Source organism: Dipodomys ordii, unplaced genomic scaffold, assembly GCF_000151885.1.
Source record: "Dipodomys ordii isolate 6190 unplaced genomic scaffold, Dord_2.0 Scaffold22, whole genome shotgun sequence".
Lineage (NCBI taxonomy): Eukaryota > Metazoa > Chordata > Mammalia > Rodentia > Heteromyidae > Dipodomys > Dipodomys ordii.
In genome coordinates, this window is record NW_012267238.1 from 485,146 (window position 1) to 497,584 (window position 12,439).

General features: G+C 41.0%; 1 protein-coding gene across 1 annotated transcript; it reads left to right on the top strand.

The window, feature by feature from the left end:
- The first annotated feature begins 7,020 nt into the window (after positions 1–7,020).
- On the top strand, positions 7,021–7,956 carry LOC105984015 (olfactory receptor 51B2-like). Its single transcript, XM_013014059.1, has one exon. The coding sequence runs from the start codon at positions 7,021–7,023 to the stop codon at positions 7,954–7,956; it is 936 nt and encodes a 311-aa protein (XP_012869513.1).
- Positions 7,957–12,439: the final 4,483 nt, after the last annotated feature.

Genomic DNA, 12,439 nt, shown 5'->3' on the forward strand with positions numbered 1-12,439 from the left:
TTTCCTTAAATGTTAAGTGCGGTACGGGGGACAAAGCAGTTTTATATTTCAGTAATAAAAATGGCAAAAAATCTTCTTAAAAATCCTAATTACCTCACATGGTTACTTCTTTTTCTTTTGTAATGAAAACAAGAACACTCAACAAACTTCAAATATACATTAATAATGTTGAGAGGGTAATATAGAGCATCTGTCTAGGTCATTTATGTTAATACAAAGTAAACAAATAACAAATGAATACAAAGAAAAGAAAAATAAATAAACAGTGGTGACTCCAAAGGTGATATAATGTCAAGCAGCAATATGAGGAATAAATAATTGATCAGCTTTCATCCTTCACCAACACTCTGAAATAGTAATATGCTCTTTTGTTTATTATAGAATTCTTTTTTTGGGGGCGGTCCGGTCGTGGGTCCTGAACTCTGGGCCTGGGCACTGTCCCTCAGCTCTTCAGCTCAAGGCTAGCACTCTACCACTAGAGCCACAGTGCCACTTCCTACTTTTTTTCTTTTTGCTCATGTGGTGCTGAGGAATCGAACCCAGGGCCTCATGCATGCAAGGCAAGCGCTCTACCACTGAGCCAACTTCCCAGCCCTATTATAGAATTCTTTAAATACACTTTCTGCCATTTTATAGATTTGGACTGGATGTGAATGAAGTGACTCATTAATCAAATACTAAAGTGCTCTTTGTCCAATATGGATTAGGAATTCTTCACGTGTGAGTAGACATTTAAGGGCATAATCTTACCTGAATTTCTCATTTAGGTACCAAAGGATACTATTTTTTTTAATAGATTCATGCATTGAATAAATTCAATCAACAGATATGCTATGATATAACTAGCAGATACAAACATTATAAGGATTTTAGAATTTTTTAAAGAGTAAGTTCCTTTCACTAAGAAAAAATATAGAGCTGGATTTCAACAAACCTTAATAAAGCACAGTGTTTATTAAGGCATAATATTAAGCCCAATAGTTGCTTCACAATAGTTGTATAGAGAGTTGTGTTGAAGTTTGCTGCATTCAGATCACACTTTGTATTCATGATAAACAAAAACATAATAGGGGAAACCTTAGAAAGACAATGTTTCAACTTGCTTCTCTCAGAGCTGTTTCTGTGGCATATGAGCTTACCTGTAAGTTCTGGATGGTTTAAAAGTCTAAGACTTGCTTCCTCCCTGTGGCACTCATCCTCTCCCAGGGTTTCTGCTTTACAGTGAACTTGTTTCAGGAATGAGATGCTAACTCGACTATAGTAAAACTCTACCACATAAAGTGAGAACCGCCACATGGGTTCCAAAATTCCACTTACACTTATGCTTTTTCCATGTCCACCTGCCTTCCTTTAGATCATTTCCTCTTAGTTCTTGACCATCCTCTTATGTATCACAAGCAGGAAATCTAGCCCTCTTTTTTAAAATCTCTTTAACTTTGTTCCATACCTGTCTTTTGGGGGAAGGATCACACTTCAAGAGTATGATCCATACATGTATATCTCAATGTCTTCCCATTGTCTCATTCTCAGTACTTGAGATCACAGCAGGATTAATGCTAAATGTTCAGAATTATTGACTGAGTGGCTTTCCCATGTGTACAGATTGATTCTGTGACCATGTTATATCCCTGGCTGTAAGCAGGTTTTCGAATCCCTGAAGCACATAGATGGCTGACTCAGTTTACCTGGTGGTGGATTCATCACTGTGGTCATAGGGCTGTGACTTCTGGGATACTTGAGAACCAGGAGAGGTCTTAGAGGATTTTTATAAAGAATATGGATGGAAAATATAACCCCTGTTCTCATTATGCGGGAATGAATGCATGTTTCCCTCTGTGATGGTCTTCCAGGTGCTGACAGTTTTGTGAATCCTACTCTTCAGGCACATACAGCCCAAGCCCCATCCAACCTTAATTTTAACTTGACTAATTGGTCTCGTGACAAGAAAGTGACTTTTGTTTTCTCAGAAAGGTCTTGAATGAACCCTCTGGTTCAAAGCAGATGCCTTCAGGAATTTGGAAATAATTCTATCCTTGGAACTTAATCTGAAATACTAAGCAAGGGATTTTTTTCTCACAGCTTTAGAATGGAACTCAAAACAGGAGAGAGAAAGAAGAGGAAACATACAATTCATCCGTTCCACCTCCTGACTGCTTCCACCTTCTTCTTTGCCTGACCTTCACCTTCTTTTATACATCTGACATAGTACCTGAAGAAACCAGGTTTTAGAAATGTCAGTCTTTAGGACACAGGACTATGGGTCGTCTGTTCTTAGCAGATCATGCTGTTACTTTCCTCTCACTGACAAGCCAGCTACCTTCCCTATCTTGCTTGGCCTTAATGCCTGCAGTGAGATTTGGAGAGAAAATTCTTTACCTACCCCACTGATCTGAAATCTTGTATTTTCCCATGCTTCAGTGCCATGATCATGAATTCTAGATGTTTAGCCTTGCCATGGAGTTTTTCATAACATCATCTTTCAAAATCTGCACAAAAGTCTTGCTGGAGGGCACATTTATTTAGAAGCATCTCCTTAGGGTCCATTCTCAATTTAGATACTCTTTGGTCTTCTGTTACTTTCCTTCTTCCCTGGGATCATTTCATCTTCCTCCTTCTACTACTACCATATGCTTTGGGGATTTGGAGTTTCAATAGCAGGTCCCAAGCCATATGTTTGTGGTTTGTGTTGATTTAAGTTTTGCTGCTGGCATGATGACATCTCTATGCAAACCTGGAAACACAAGTACAAGAGTTAATGGGAGGGTCTGGATTGAGTGATAGAGTGGATGCCCAAACAAGCATGATAATTAAGTTCAAACACAAACAAACAATGAAATAAAACAAAAATGAAGCACCATCTCTGAGATGAGGAATATGCAATAATTAGAGAAGAGGAAGACTTCTTCCACTCAACATGGTCCCCCCACTCCCTGCTCTTTCCCCTAGACTTGATGTGTGGCTGCAGCCAGTGAGACCTAAGATCCCTGACTCATCTGGCTCAGTTCCAGGAATCAGTGTGTGGAGAGTGGAGAGTGGTTCCTCTTTCTAGTCCTTAGCTACTCTTTCTCTATATCCTCCGTTCTCATTCTCATATACTGCATATGAAAACAGGGCAAGGACAGGAAGTGTGTGTGTGTGTGTGTGTGTGTGTGAGTGTGCGCGTGCGCGTATATTCTAGTTTATGAGAGTCTTGCTTTAATTCCTTAACAGAAGAAGGCATTTTTATGTTTTAAATGCCATTCGGATGAGCAAGCTTTTAATTGCACATTTGGATGGCTAATGTTTTACACATTAAATAATTGCCTCTTTTGTGACTCATCTCATCTAGTCCTTTTTGTATGAGAAATGTAGCTTCTTGGCCATCATCTCATTGATTTTCAGATGTGGTTTATAAATGATTGTTATCCCTCATTAATTCAAGGATAGATATATCAAGTAAATTTACTATTCATACTTGATTTTTTATTAGCTTTGTAAGGATTTTTCACAAAAAATATGTTTTTTAACACAGGCAGTGTATAGTTTCTGCTTGTGTATAATAGAAAATTCCTCAATACAACATACATAAGTAAAAATCCTTCTGCTGTCTTACAAATATTTTAACAGTCGAATCTTTCTTGTGCATTTATCTAATGCAACAGATACAGTTTTATCACTATTGATTTAATACTCATGACAATCATTTCAACATCGCTCTTCCTCATTTCATGGGTGAAGTTAAAGTGTTAAAGAGCTAGAGTTCCTAGCTGAGGGCTTGCACTTAGTTCTGTTCAAAGTTCATGCTCTAAACAATTGATTCCAGGAATCTATTGGTTGATTCTCAAGCCTCTTTTCCTGCTCTTATACTAACCCTCTAAAATCAAAGCACACAGAAGTAACTGCCTAGGAGACAGCTCTACTTCAGTGCCTACGTGATAACTAAAGTGAGCTAGTTTTTTTCCCCCTCCTTTTCTGCAATTGCATTGCATGAAAGAAAATAATAATGTGAAGTTTAGTCAACACAATGGCTGGTTTAGTGATAGAATTGCTGTGATCTTTTTTTAAGTACGTTTTTTATTGTGAAAATACTGTACAGCGGGATTACAATTATATGAGCAAGGTAATGAGTACATTTCTTATCAAGTATTGTTGCCTCCTCCTTTGTTTCTCCCCTACTATCCCTTCCCTCCCATCTCCACAACTACACCCTTTCCCCCCACCCCCTCTTCCCCACCCCGCCTAAATTGTAAAGTTCGTTTGTCGTTATAGTGTCTTGTACATCATTGTTGCAATGGGTCAACTTGTATCCCTATTTAAACAATTTGTTTTTTCCCTTCCCTTCCCCAAATTATACCAACATCAAACACAGTACTGTGATCTTTATAAAAGCCACAGAACTACCATCCATGCAGCCAATTTCAGAAATATGTCATTTACAATATAACACTTACCAAATCTACCACATTCAGCTAATAATTCCATTTTTTTTCTAAGTTGTAGAATCTGTCTTCCATCTATGGCTGCCCAACTCTATTGATTATACCTAGTTACAATACTATCAGCACATTATCTCATACATAAGTATATCCTAATATTTCTTCTGTATTTTCTCATGATTTAATATATGCTGATATTTTCTGTTCCTTCTTGTTCCAGTATTCATTTTATGGCCAGAAGTGACCCTTAACCAATGATTAGCTGAACACAAATACCCATCTTGCTCCTTACTACACACTCCCTGCTCTTACGGCAATGTCAACATATTTTACATTATTCTTAAGCCATTTTTAAATTATAACTCTATTTTCTCACGTATTATTCTAGCAATACTGTATATCCTCAGTACAACAAAACAAAGTAATTTCTGTTCAAATTCATCATTATTTCATCTTGTCTCTTGAACAGTACACATATTGTTCTTTGCTTAGTTTGATTAATTTATTCTTTTTGTAGAAGTAGTGTTTTGTCACAGCAAAAATCACTGTATCCTTAATTCTTACTTACATTTCAGCTTAAATAGCTGAATTTTCCTTTGGGAAAATTTCCTTGAAATATATCTTATGTATTTCCGATAACACATTGGCATGCATGCAGCAATAGTACCTTGCAAATTAATTACTGGTAAGTATTTTCTTTCTACAATTCAAGTCTACGGTCTGAGCTGGCACAAAGTGGCTAATTATCTAAATATAAACAAAGTGAAGCTAAAATACGTAAAATATTTTTTAACATTTTTTTTGGGTCCGGTCGTGGGGCCTGAACTCTGGGCCTGGGTGCTGTTCCTCAGCTCTTCAGCTCAAGGCTAGCGCTCTACCACTTGAGCCACAGTGCCACTTCCGGCTTTTTTCTTTTTGCTTATACGGTGCTGAGGAATCGAACCCAGGGCCTCAGGCATGCAAGGCAAGAGCTCTACCACTGAGCCACCTTCCCAGCCCCGTAAAATATTTTATGTTCACATGGCTTTTAGAGATTTTTTGAGGTTCCTATGGATGAAAACTGATATTCTCAAAGAAATGGAAAAGACAACCAGGCCAATTGTAGCTCATAAACTCCTGGATGAACAAAGGAATATTTGTATTCCTTTTGGCCTCTGAGACAGGCAAGGGGAAGGATACCCATGATATTACTAGCCCTGATGCTGAAGATCTTAGGGGACCACATCGCTGTGTGAGCATCCCTACACAAGCTGAGTTTTGAGTTTTTAGTTTTTCTCATCCATCCTTTGGGAAGTGCCTGAGTATACTGGTTGAGTATCCCAGAAGACAGAAGGAAGAGACTCAAGAAGTCTCCTGAGTGTTTGAATGAAGATACTCTGGGGAGATCATGTCTCCATTTTATATATTCTGTAGCTTACCTCTTCAACAATCTCTGGAAGAAGTGTCTGGCATGATCAAGAACAGGTGCCTATTCCAGCAAAGAGACTGAAGAAGGTGAGTGAGTAGCAAGGACAGACAGAGCAAACACTTCTCCCATTTATGATGTGAAACACAGTCACCAGCTTCTGGAGGCCTTGATAACAGGGTAAGTTACACTTGAGGGGCAAAAAACTTTCAATTTAACAAAATGAAAAAAAAGAAGAAACCAAAAAGCCTGAAAAAAAAAGGAACCAATAACCTGCCAAGGAAATGGAAACCCCCCGGAAAAGAATTTCAAAAAAAAAAAAAGTTCGGAATTGATTCTAATTCTTTTTCCTGCCTTTACCAGGGATTGAACTCAGGGCCTCATGTTCTTACTCAGCTTGTTTGCTTCCATGTGGTACTCAATTCCTTGAGCCATACCTCCTGTCTTACAGTTTGCTGGAGAAGAATCAAGATCCTCCAGGGTTCAGCCTCTGGAATAGCCAGGATGACAATTTGAGCCATCAGTACCTGATTCAGATTTAGCATGTATACTGTATCTCCAAGGATGGAATTGAGAAAAATGTGCATGTGCTGATACCATATGTGCTACTATCTGTTCATATTCATTTTTTTCTATAGTAGGATCATGGTTTTTGTCAGAATCCAATAAGGTATGGGCATCAACTTAAAACTGAAGTAAGGAACATTTTCTGATGAAAAAGTTGCCACTACATTAGTTCCCATATGTCTTTGTTGTGAGTGTAAGATACATAAAATGAAAATTTAGATGTAGCAAAGTGATTTGCATCTGAACTAATCAATCTAATTAAGCAATTTATTTTTCATTTGAGCATATTTTAAAATAATTTTTAAGGATTGTCACTTTCAACATTTTCCAATGTAGTTACATACAAAATGACATGATGTCCTAGAAGAAATGCTTTTGAAATGAGACAATTCTAAGCAACCACCTAACATACATAACTTAGGAAAAGCTAATCATAGAATATTCTTAGAACAGCACGTACATCTATAGGATTATGCCAGAAATGATTCACAGAACCATGCAGTTCACCCTGAGTATGAGCACTGGGATGGAGTCAGCTGTTAAATATTTCCACACAGAGGCACTGCTACGTGGGAAGACCGGATCTTCAGGCCCATAGCGTCTGTAAACCATCCTTCAACTTGCAGTCACACTATGTGGCCCAATAGTAGCAATGCTCCATTTCTGCTGACTGGCTTTCCAGGTCTGAAGAGAGTTTATCACTGGATTTCCATCCTCTTCTTTGCCATCTATGTCTTTGTACTTCTGGGTAATGGCGCACTTCTGTACCTCATCAAGGATGACCGGAGACTCCATGAACCTATGTGCTACTTCCTGGCCATGCTGGCAGGCACAGACCTCATAGTGACCGTGACCACAATGCCAACAGTGATGAGAGTATTATGGCTGGACTTCAGGGAGATAAGCCCGGGAGCCTGCTTCTTACAGGCCTATCTCATTCATTCCCTTTCTATTATAGAATCAGGTGTCCTGCTTGCCATGGCCTATGATCGTTTTGTTGCCATCCAGACACCTCTGAGGTACAAATCGATTCTAACTAATTCTAGGGTGATGAAGATAGGCCTCGGGGTAATGTTGAGGGGCTTTGTGTCCATTGTGCCCCTAATCGTACGACTCTCTTGGTTCCCATACTGCCGTTCCCATGTTCTTTCCCATGCCTTTTGCCTCCACCAAGATGTCATGAAACTCGCCTGTGCTGACATTACATTCAATCGCATATACCCCGTTGTTCTTGTTTCCTTAACTTTCTTCCTGGATGCTCTGATCATTGTCTTTTCTTATGTGCTGATCCTTAAGACAGTTACGGGCATTGCTTCTGGAGAGGAGCGAGCGAAAGCCCTCAATACTTGTGTCTCTCACATTAGCTGTGTCCTAGTATTTTACATCACTGTGATCGGCCTGACCTTCATCTACCGGTTTGGGAAGCACGCCTCTCCCGTGGTCCATATAACTATGAGCTATGTCTACTTCTTGTTTCCTCCATTCATGAACCCAATTATATACAGCATCAAGACCAGGCAGATTTGGAGAAGCATGGTTCGCCTATTTTCTGGGTCCAGCAGAACTTGACCTATTATTATGGAATCTTAAGATCGCTACTATTTTTGGACCTTTATCATCACTAGAAAAGAAATCTTGATTTAGCCTGTCCTGTATCAGAGTTAAAGTGGAATTTTGATTATTGCATAAAGAAGGAAGTATGCTTGAGCAGTGAAGTTACATATATTATGTAATATTATACATTGTAAGTTATATATAAATTATGTATTTCTATATGAATAGCTATGGAGGGAAGGAGTTGTCTGTCTCTCCTTTCGTTTCCTTTATTTTCTGTTTGCAACTTGAGAAATCTCTTATTTCCCCACATTTCTGAATTTTCTTAAACCTCTTAAAAGCTTCCTTCTCTGGCCCTATCTCTCCTGCTTCTTTAAGGGCTAGTCTGGAGGCCTATGCTAATAGAAATGTCACATCTGTCTAGTCAAGTGGCATTCTCCAAGCTTCTGGCCTTTAGTTTCCTCATTTGTGGAACAAGGACATTGGACCAGATGTCTTCTCTTTTTGTCTGTCTCTTAATTAGAATAAAATTAATATAGAACAGTTCCATTAGGTCAACTTAACTCTTACATCCTGCCTTTATTTAGTTTCATGCCTAACTTCTCCCTGCTGGCAATCACTGATCTCTTTATTAGCACTACAGTTTTTTTTTTTTGTGTGTGTGTCTTTTTAAGAATGGCATGCCACATAACTAGTATATGTCTGAGACAAGCAGAAATGGTCAGATAAGTTGATGTTAGGCGAAATGAACCCCAAGAGAAGGACTCTATTTTTCTTTCTTGTGATTGTTTCTAACGTATTTATAAGATGATTTCTTTGTTGTTTCGTATGTCCCTCTGCCATGGTATAACCCCTGTTTTCACTGTATTTGATGTTGATATAATTTGTGGAGGGGAAGGGAAAAAACAAATTGTTTAAATAGGGATACAGGTAGACCCATTTCAACACTGAGATATACAAGTCATTATGTCGAAAAACAAACTTTAGGGCTGGGAAGGTGGCTCAGTGGTAGAGTGCTTACCTTGCATGCATGAGGCACTGGGTTCGATTCCTTAGCACCACATAAGCAAAAAGAAAAAAAGCTGGAAGTGGTGCTGTGGCTCAAGTGGTAGAGCACTACCCTTGAGCTGAAGAGCTGAGGGACAGCGCCCAGGCCCAGCGTTCAGGCCCCACAACTGGACCCCCCCCCACAAACAAAAATAAGAAAAAAAAAGAAAAACAAACTTTACCACTTTGGTGTGGGGCAGGGGAGGGGAATTGGAAGGGATGGTAAGGAGAAACAAAGGAGGAGACAACAATGTTTGATAAGAAATGTACTCATTACCTTGCCCATGTAACTGTAACCCCTCTGTACAGTATTTTCACAATTATTAAAAAAAAAGAATGTCCTGCCACAAACATCAAACGGCATGTGACTTTTTTTTTTTTTTTGGTTGTGAGACCTGAACTCTGGGCCTGGGCACTGTCCCTCAGCTCTTCAGCTCAAGCCTAGCGCTTGACCACTTGGGCCACAGCACTACTTGTGACTTTTTCTGCTTATGTGGTGCTGAGGAATCAAACCCAGGGCCTCATGTACACAAGGCAAGCACTCTACCACCGAGACACTTTCCCAGCCCATAGCATGCAACTTTTTAAGAGTATTATCTTTCACTTAGGACAATGATTTGGGGTGCTAGTTTAGCTGTTGTGTACATGAATAGTTTACTTCTCTTGAAGTAATCAATACCCCCATTTAGTTGCTGTATTACATGGGTGTTGTCATTTTTCCTCATTTCCCAATTGTTTTCACTAGGTTTGTGTGAACCTCTACTTCTATTCCATGTTGACCCTAACTTTTTTCTGTGGCCTCTCCAATGGCATTTCTCTCCATTTAGAACTATTCCATATGCAGATTTTAACTGCCAGTTGGTCTACTCTTTCTGACTCTGGAAAGAAATCACTCATGACTTGGCACAGCTGTATTGTCCTTACCAATCTCCTCTTTTCCTCATTCCCTAGCTCATGAATATTCCCTCATCAGAACTCTGCCATACCACTCCCTTTATTGTGGCTTCTGACTTGATTCCTCTGCCATATCCTTTGGCCCTGACTCTCCTGATAGTCTGCTTCAGCCTCTCAGCATCTGTATCAGTTGTTTGTTATCACTGTTCAACAGTTGAGTCTCAAAGTACTGATGACAGAGAGGGAACAGGAAACACAACTTGTAAAATAAACTGTACCAGAGAGAGGCAGAGACACAATACTTAGGTTAACATTAACTATAACTACCAGGGTGGTTGTATACCAAGAAATTTCCAAAGTGATTTAAGATGGATCTTTCCATGAGTTGAGATTATAATGATAGGAGATTCACATCAATTATATACTTAGTTATTACCCGTTCTATCATTGCACTGAAAACTTCACATGTTATCTAATCAATCCTCACCAAATGCTTCAAATTTCTTTTTATTCTAATGAAGAAGTTGATCTTTCTAGTGAGTACACAAGTAGGTAAGGACTATCTACAACTCTGCAATGTATAATACAATCTGTCCATAAAGTATGTGAGTAGATTTTTTTTTTACACTTTGAGACAGTTTAATGTCACTTTATTCTTATAACAACCTTGTGAGGTAGTTAGGGCAGGAAGTTTTAATCCCAAATAGGAAGCTGCGGTTCAGAAGTTAAGAGATTTTTGACATGGCCTAATAGCGAGTGTACGTGTGTGATTTCAGCTCTGGCATGGAAACGATAGTACCGAGAACAGCTTTGAGATGACCTTCAAGTGACCTTTGAGATGACTCCCCATATGGCTCTGATTCTCTCCAAGGGCAAGGTTCAATAGGGAGGCAGCCAAAACAGCACAGTTCTGGGTTCTAGGGCTGCCAATTCAGGGGTGAAGAGGGAAGCAGAAATCCAGATCAGTAGCTGGTCAGTGTGAAATGAAGGTTGGCTCCATCCTTCCAGTTACTTCCCTAGAACACTGACACTTTATAGGATGATTCCAGCCAAAATACTAACAGTCCAGAAAGATGCACGTACCTTATGCATGAACACACATCCGCAGCATGAAGAGCCCAGACACATCACCATGCCATACATGTTTTATGGACACCTGATATATTAGTTCCGATCTTCTGGATGTCTGGAAAGGAGGAGGAGCCCTGGAGCTGTCAGGCCTTGGAGCTTCTCAGAACCAGAGCTCCTTTGTGAGGCTGCTAAAAAGAGAAAAACTCAGTCTTTGCCTCATAGAAGGGCAGTGTGAAGAAGCAGCCACAAGACAAAGGGTGAGGAAGACTCATAGCAAATTTCCTGCCTCGGGGTCACCAGGTACACCAAGAGTTCTCAGCAAACAGAAAGGTTGTTTTGCTCGTGACTTCTTAACCATTAATGATGGCATAAAGGTCTTTTGGTGGGGGCAGCATGGAGGCATTTCAGAGAGATCCTTGACTCAATTCTGGGACCATATCCATCAGGAAGGACCAGCAGGCTGAGGGTGTCTAGAGCTTCTCCAACGGATCCGATTGAGCAGAAGAACCTTGACCTTGTCCCAGTGGGAGAGATCCTTGTGTCTGTGGGAGGGTGGGAAGGTGTGAATTGATTCCACTGGGGCTTCTGTCATGGGGGGGGGGAAGGCTGGTGCTGAGCATCTCCAGCTTTGGGGCTGAAATTGCCTCTGTTCCTGTCTTTGTCTGGAGTAGCAGTTCCTGTAGTCCCTGTACCCCATTGTCTGGGGCAGGTGAAAGAGAAGATGAATGAGCCAGATAGCCAAGACCCCGCCCCGGGAGGCAGGCCTAGGCTTCGGGTCCCATGCCACCCTCCAGCTCCGCGTCTTCCAGACCTGCCTCTAGCTTGGCTTCTGCCTCAGTGGGCTCTCGTCCGGCTGCAAAAGCAGGTGCTCCACGCTCAGGCTGGCGAGGTGGCCTCGGGGAACAGTGCTGTCCTGGCAACTGGGGGGACCCGCGGGCTGGCTCCAGCACCTGCTCCAGCTTAGGGCTCGCCCACAGCCGGTCTGCCTGGGCAGCTGGCTCAGAGTTCTCCGCGGGCTCAACATTCAGAGAGTCCGGAAAAGTCCTGGAAAGGTGGCCAAGGAGCTGTCCCCAACCACCATCTCCACCCCTGAGTCTCGGGAAGCCAATTTGAGAAGTGGCACAGGCCTCTTGTGACCTCTCAGCCTGCCCTCCCCACCCCCCACCCCCGCCCCAGGAATCCAATGAGCAACCCCAAGTGGCATCCGGGATCCGTCTGTGGATGCTGGTGGCTCTGGGCACTGCACAGCCATGTGCCAGGTCCTCGCTGCAGGCTGCCCTGTGAGTAGATTGTTTTTTCTTTTCAATGCTGATTGGAGAGGGAAAAAAACGGAGCTAGATATTCACCCCTTTTCTCGCATTGTAAGTGATATTTTCCATGGGTGAGGGCCTCTAAATTGAAATGACTGAGTTACTTAATGTACCATGATCAAGTGTATACAAAGATAGACTGAACGTGGAAGAAAGTTGTGAAGGCTATGAATCAT

Bases quoted from the DNA above. Each gene is read 5' to 3' on its own strand.
- LOC105984015 (XM_013014059.1), top strand. From the start codon at position 7,021: ATGTGGCCCAATAGTAGCAATGCTCCATTTCTGCTGACTGGCTTTCCA.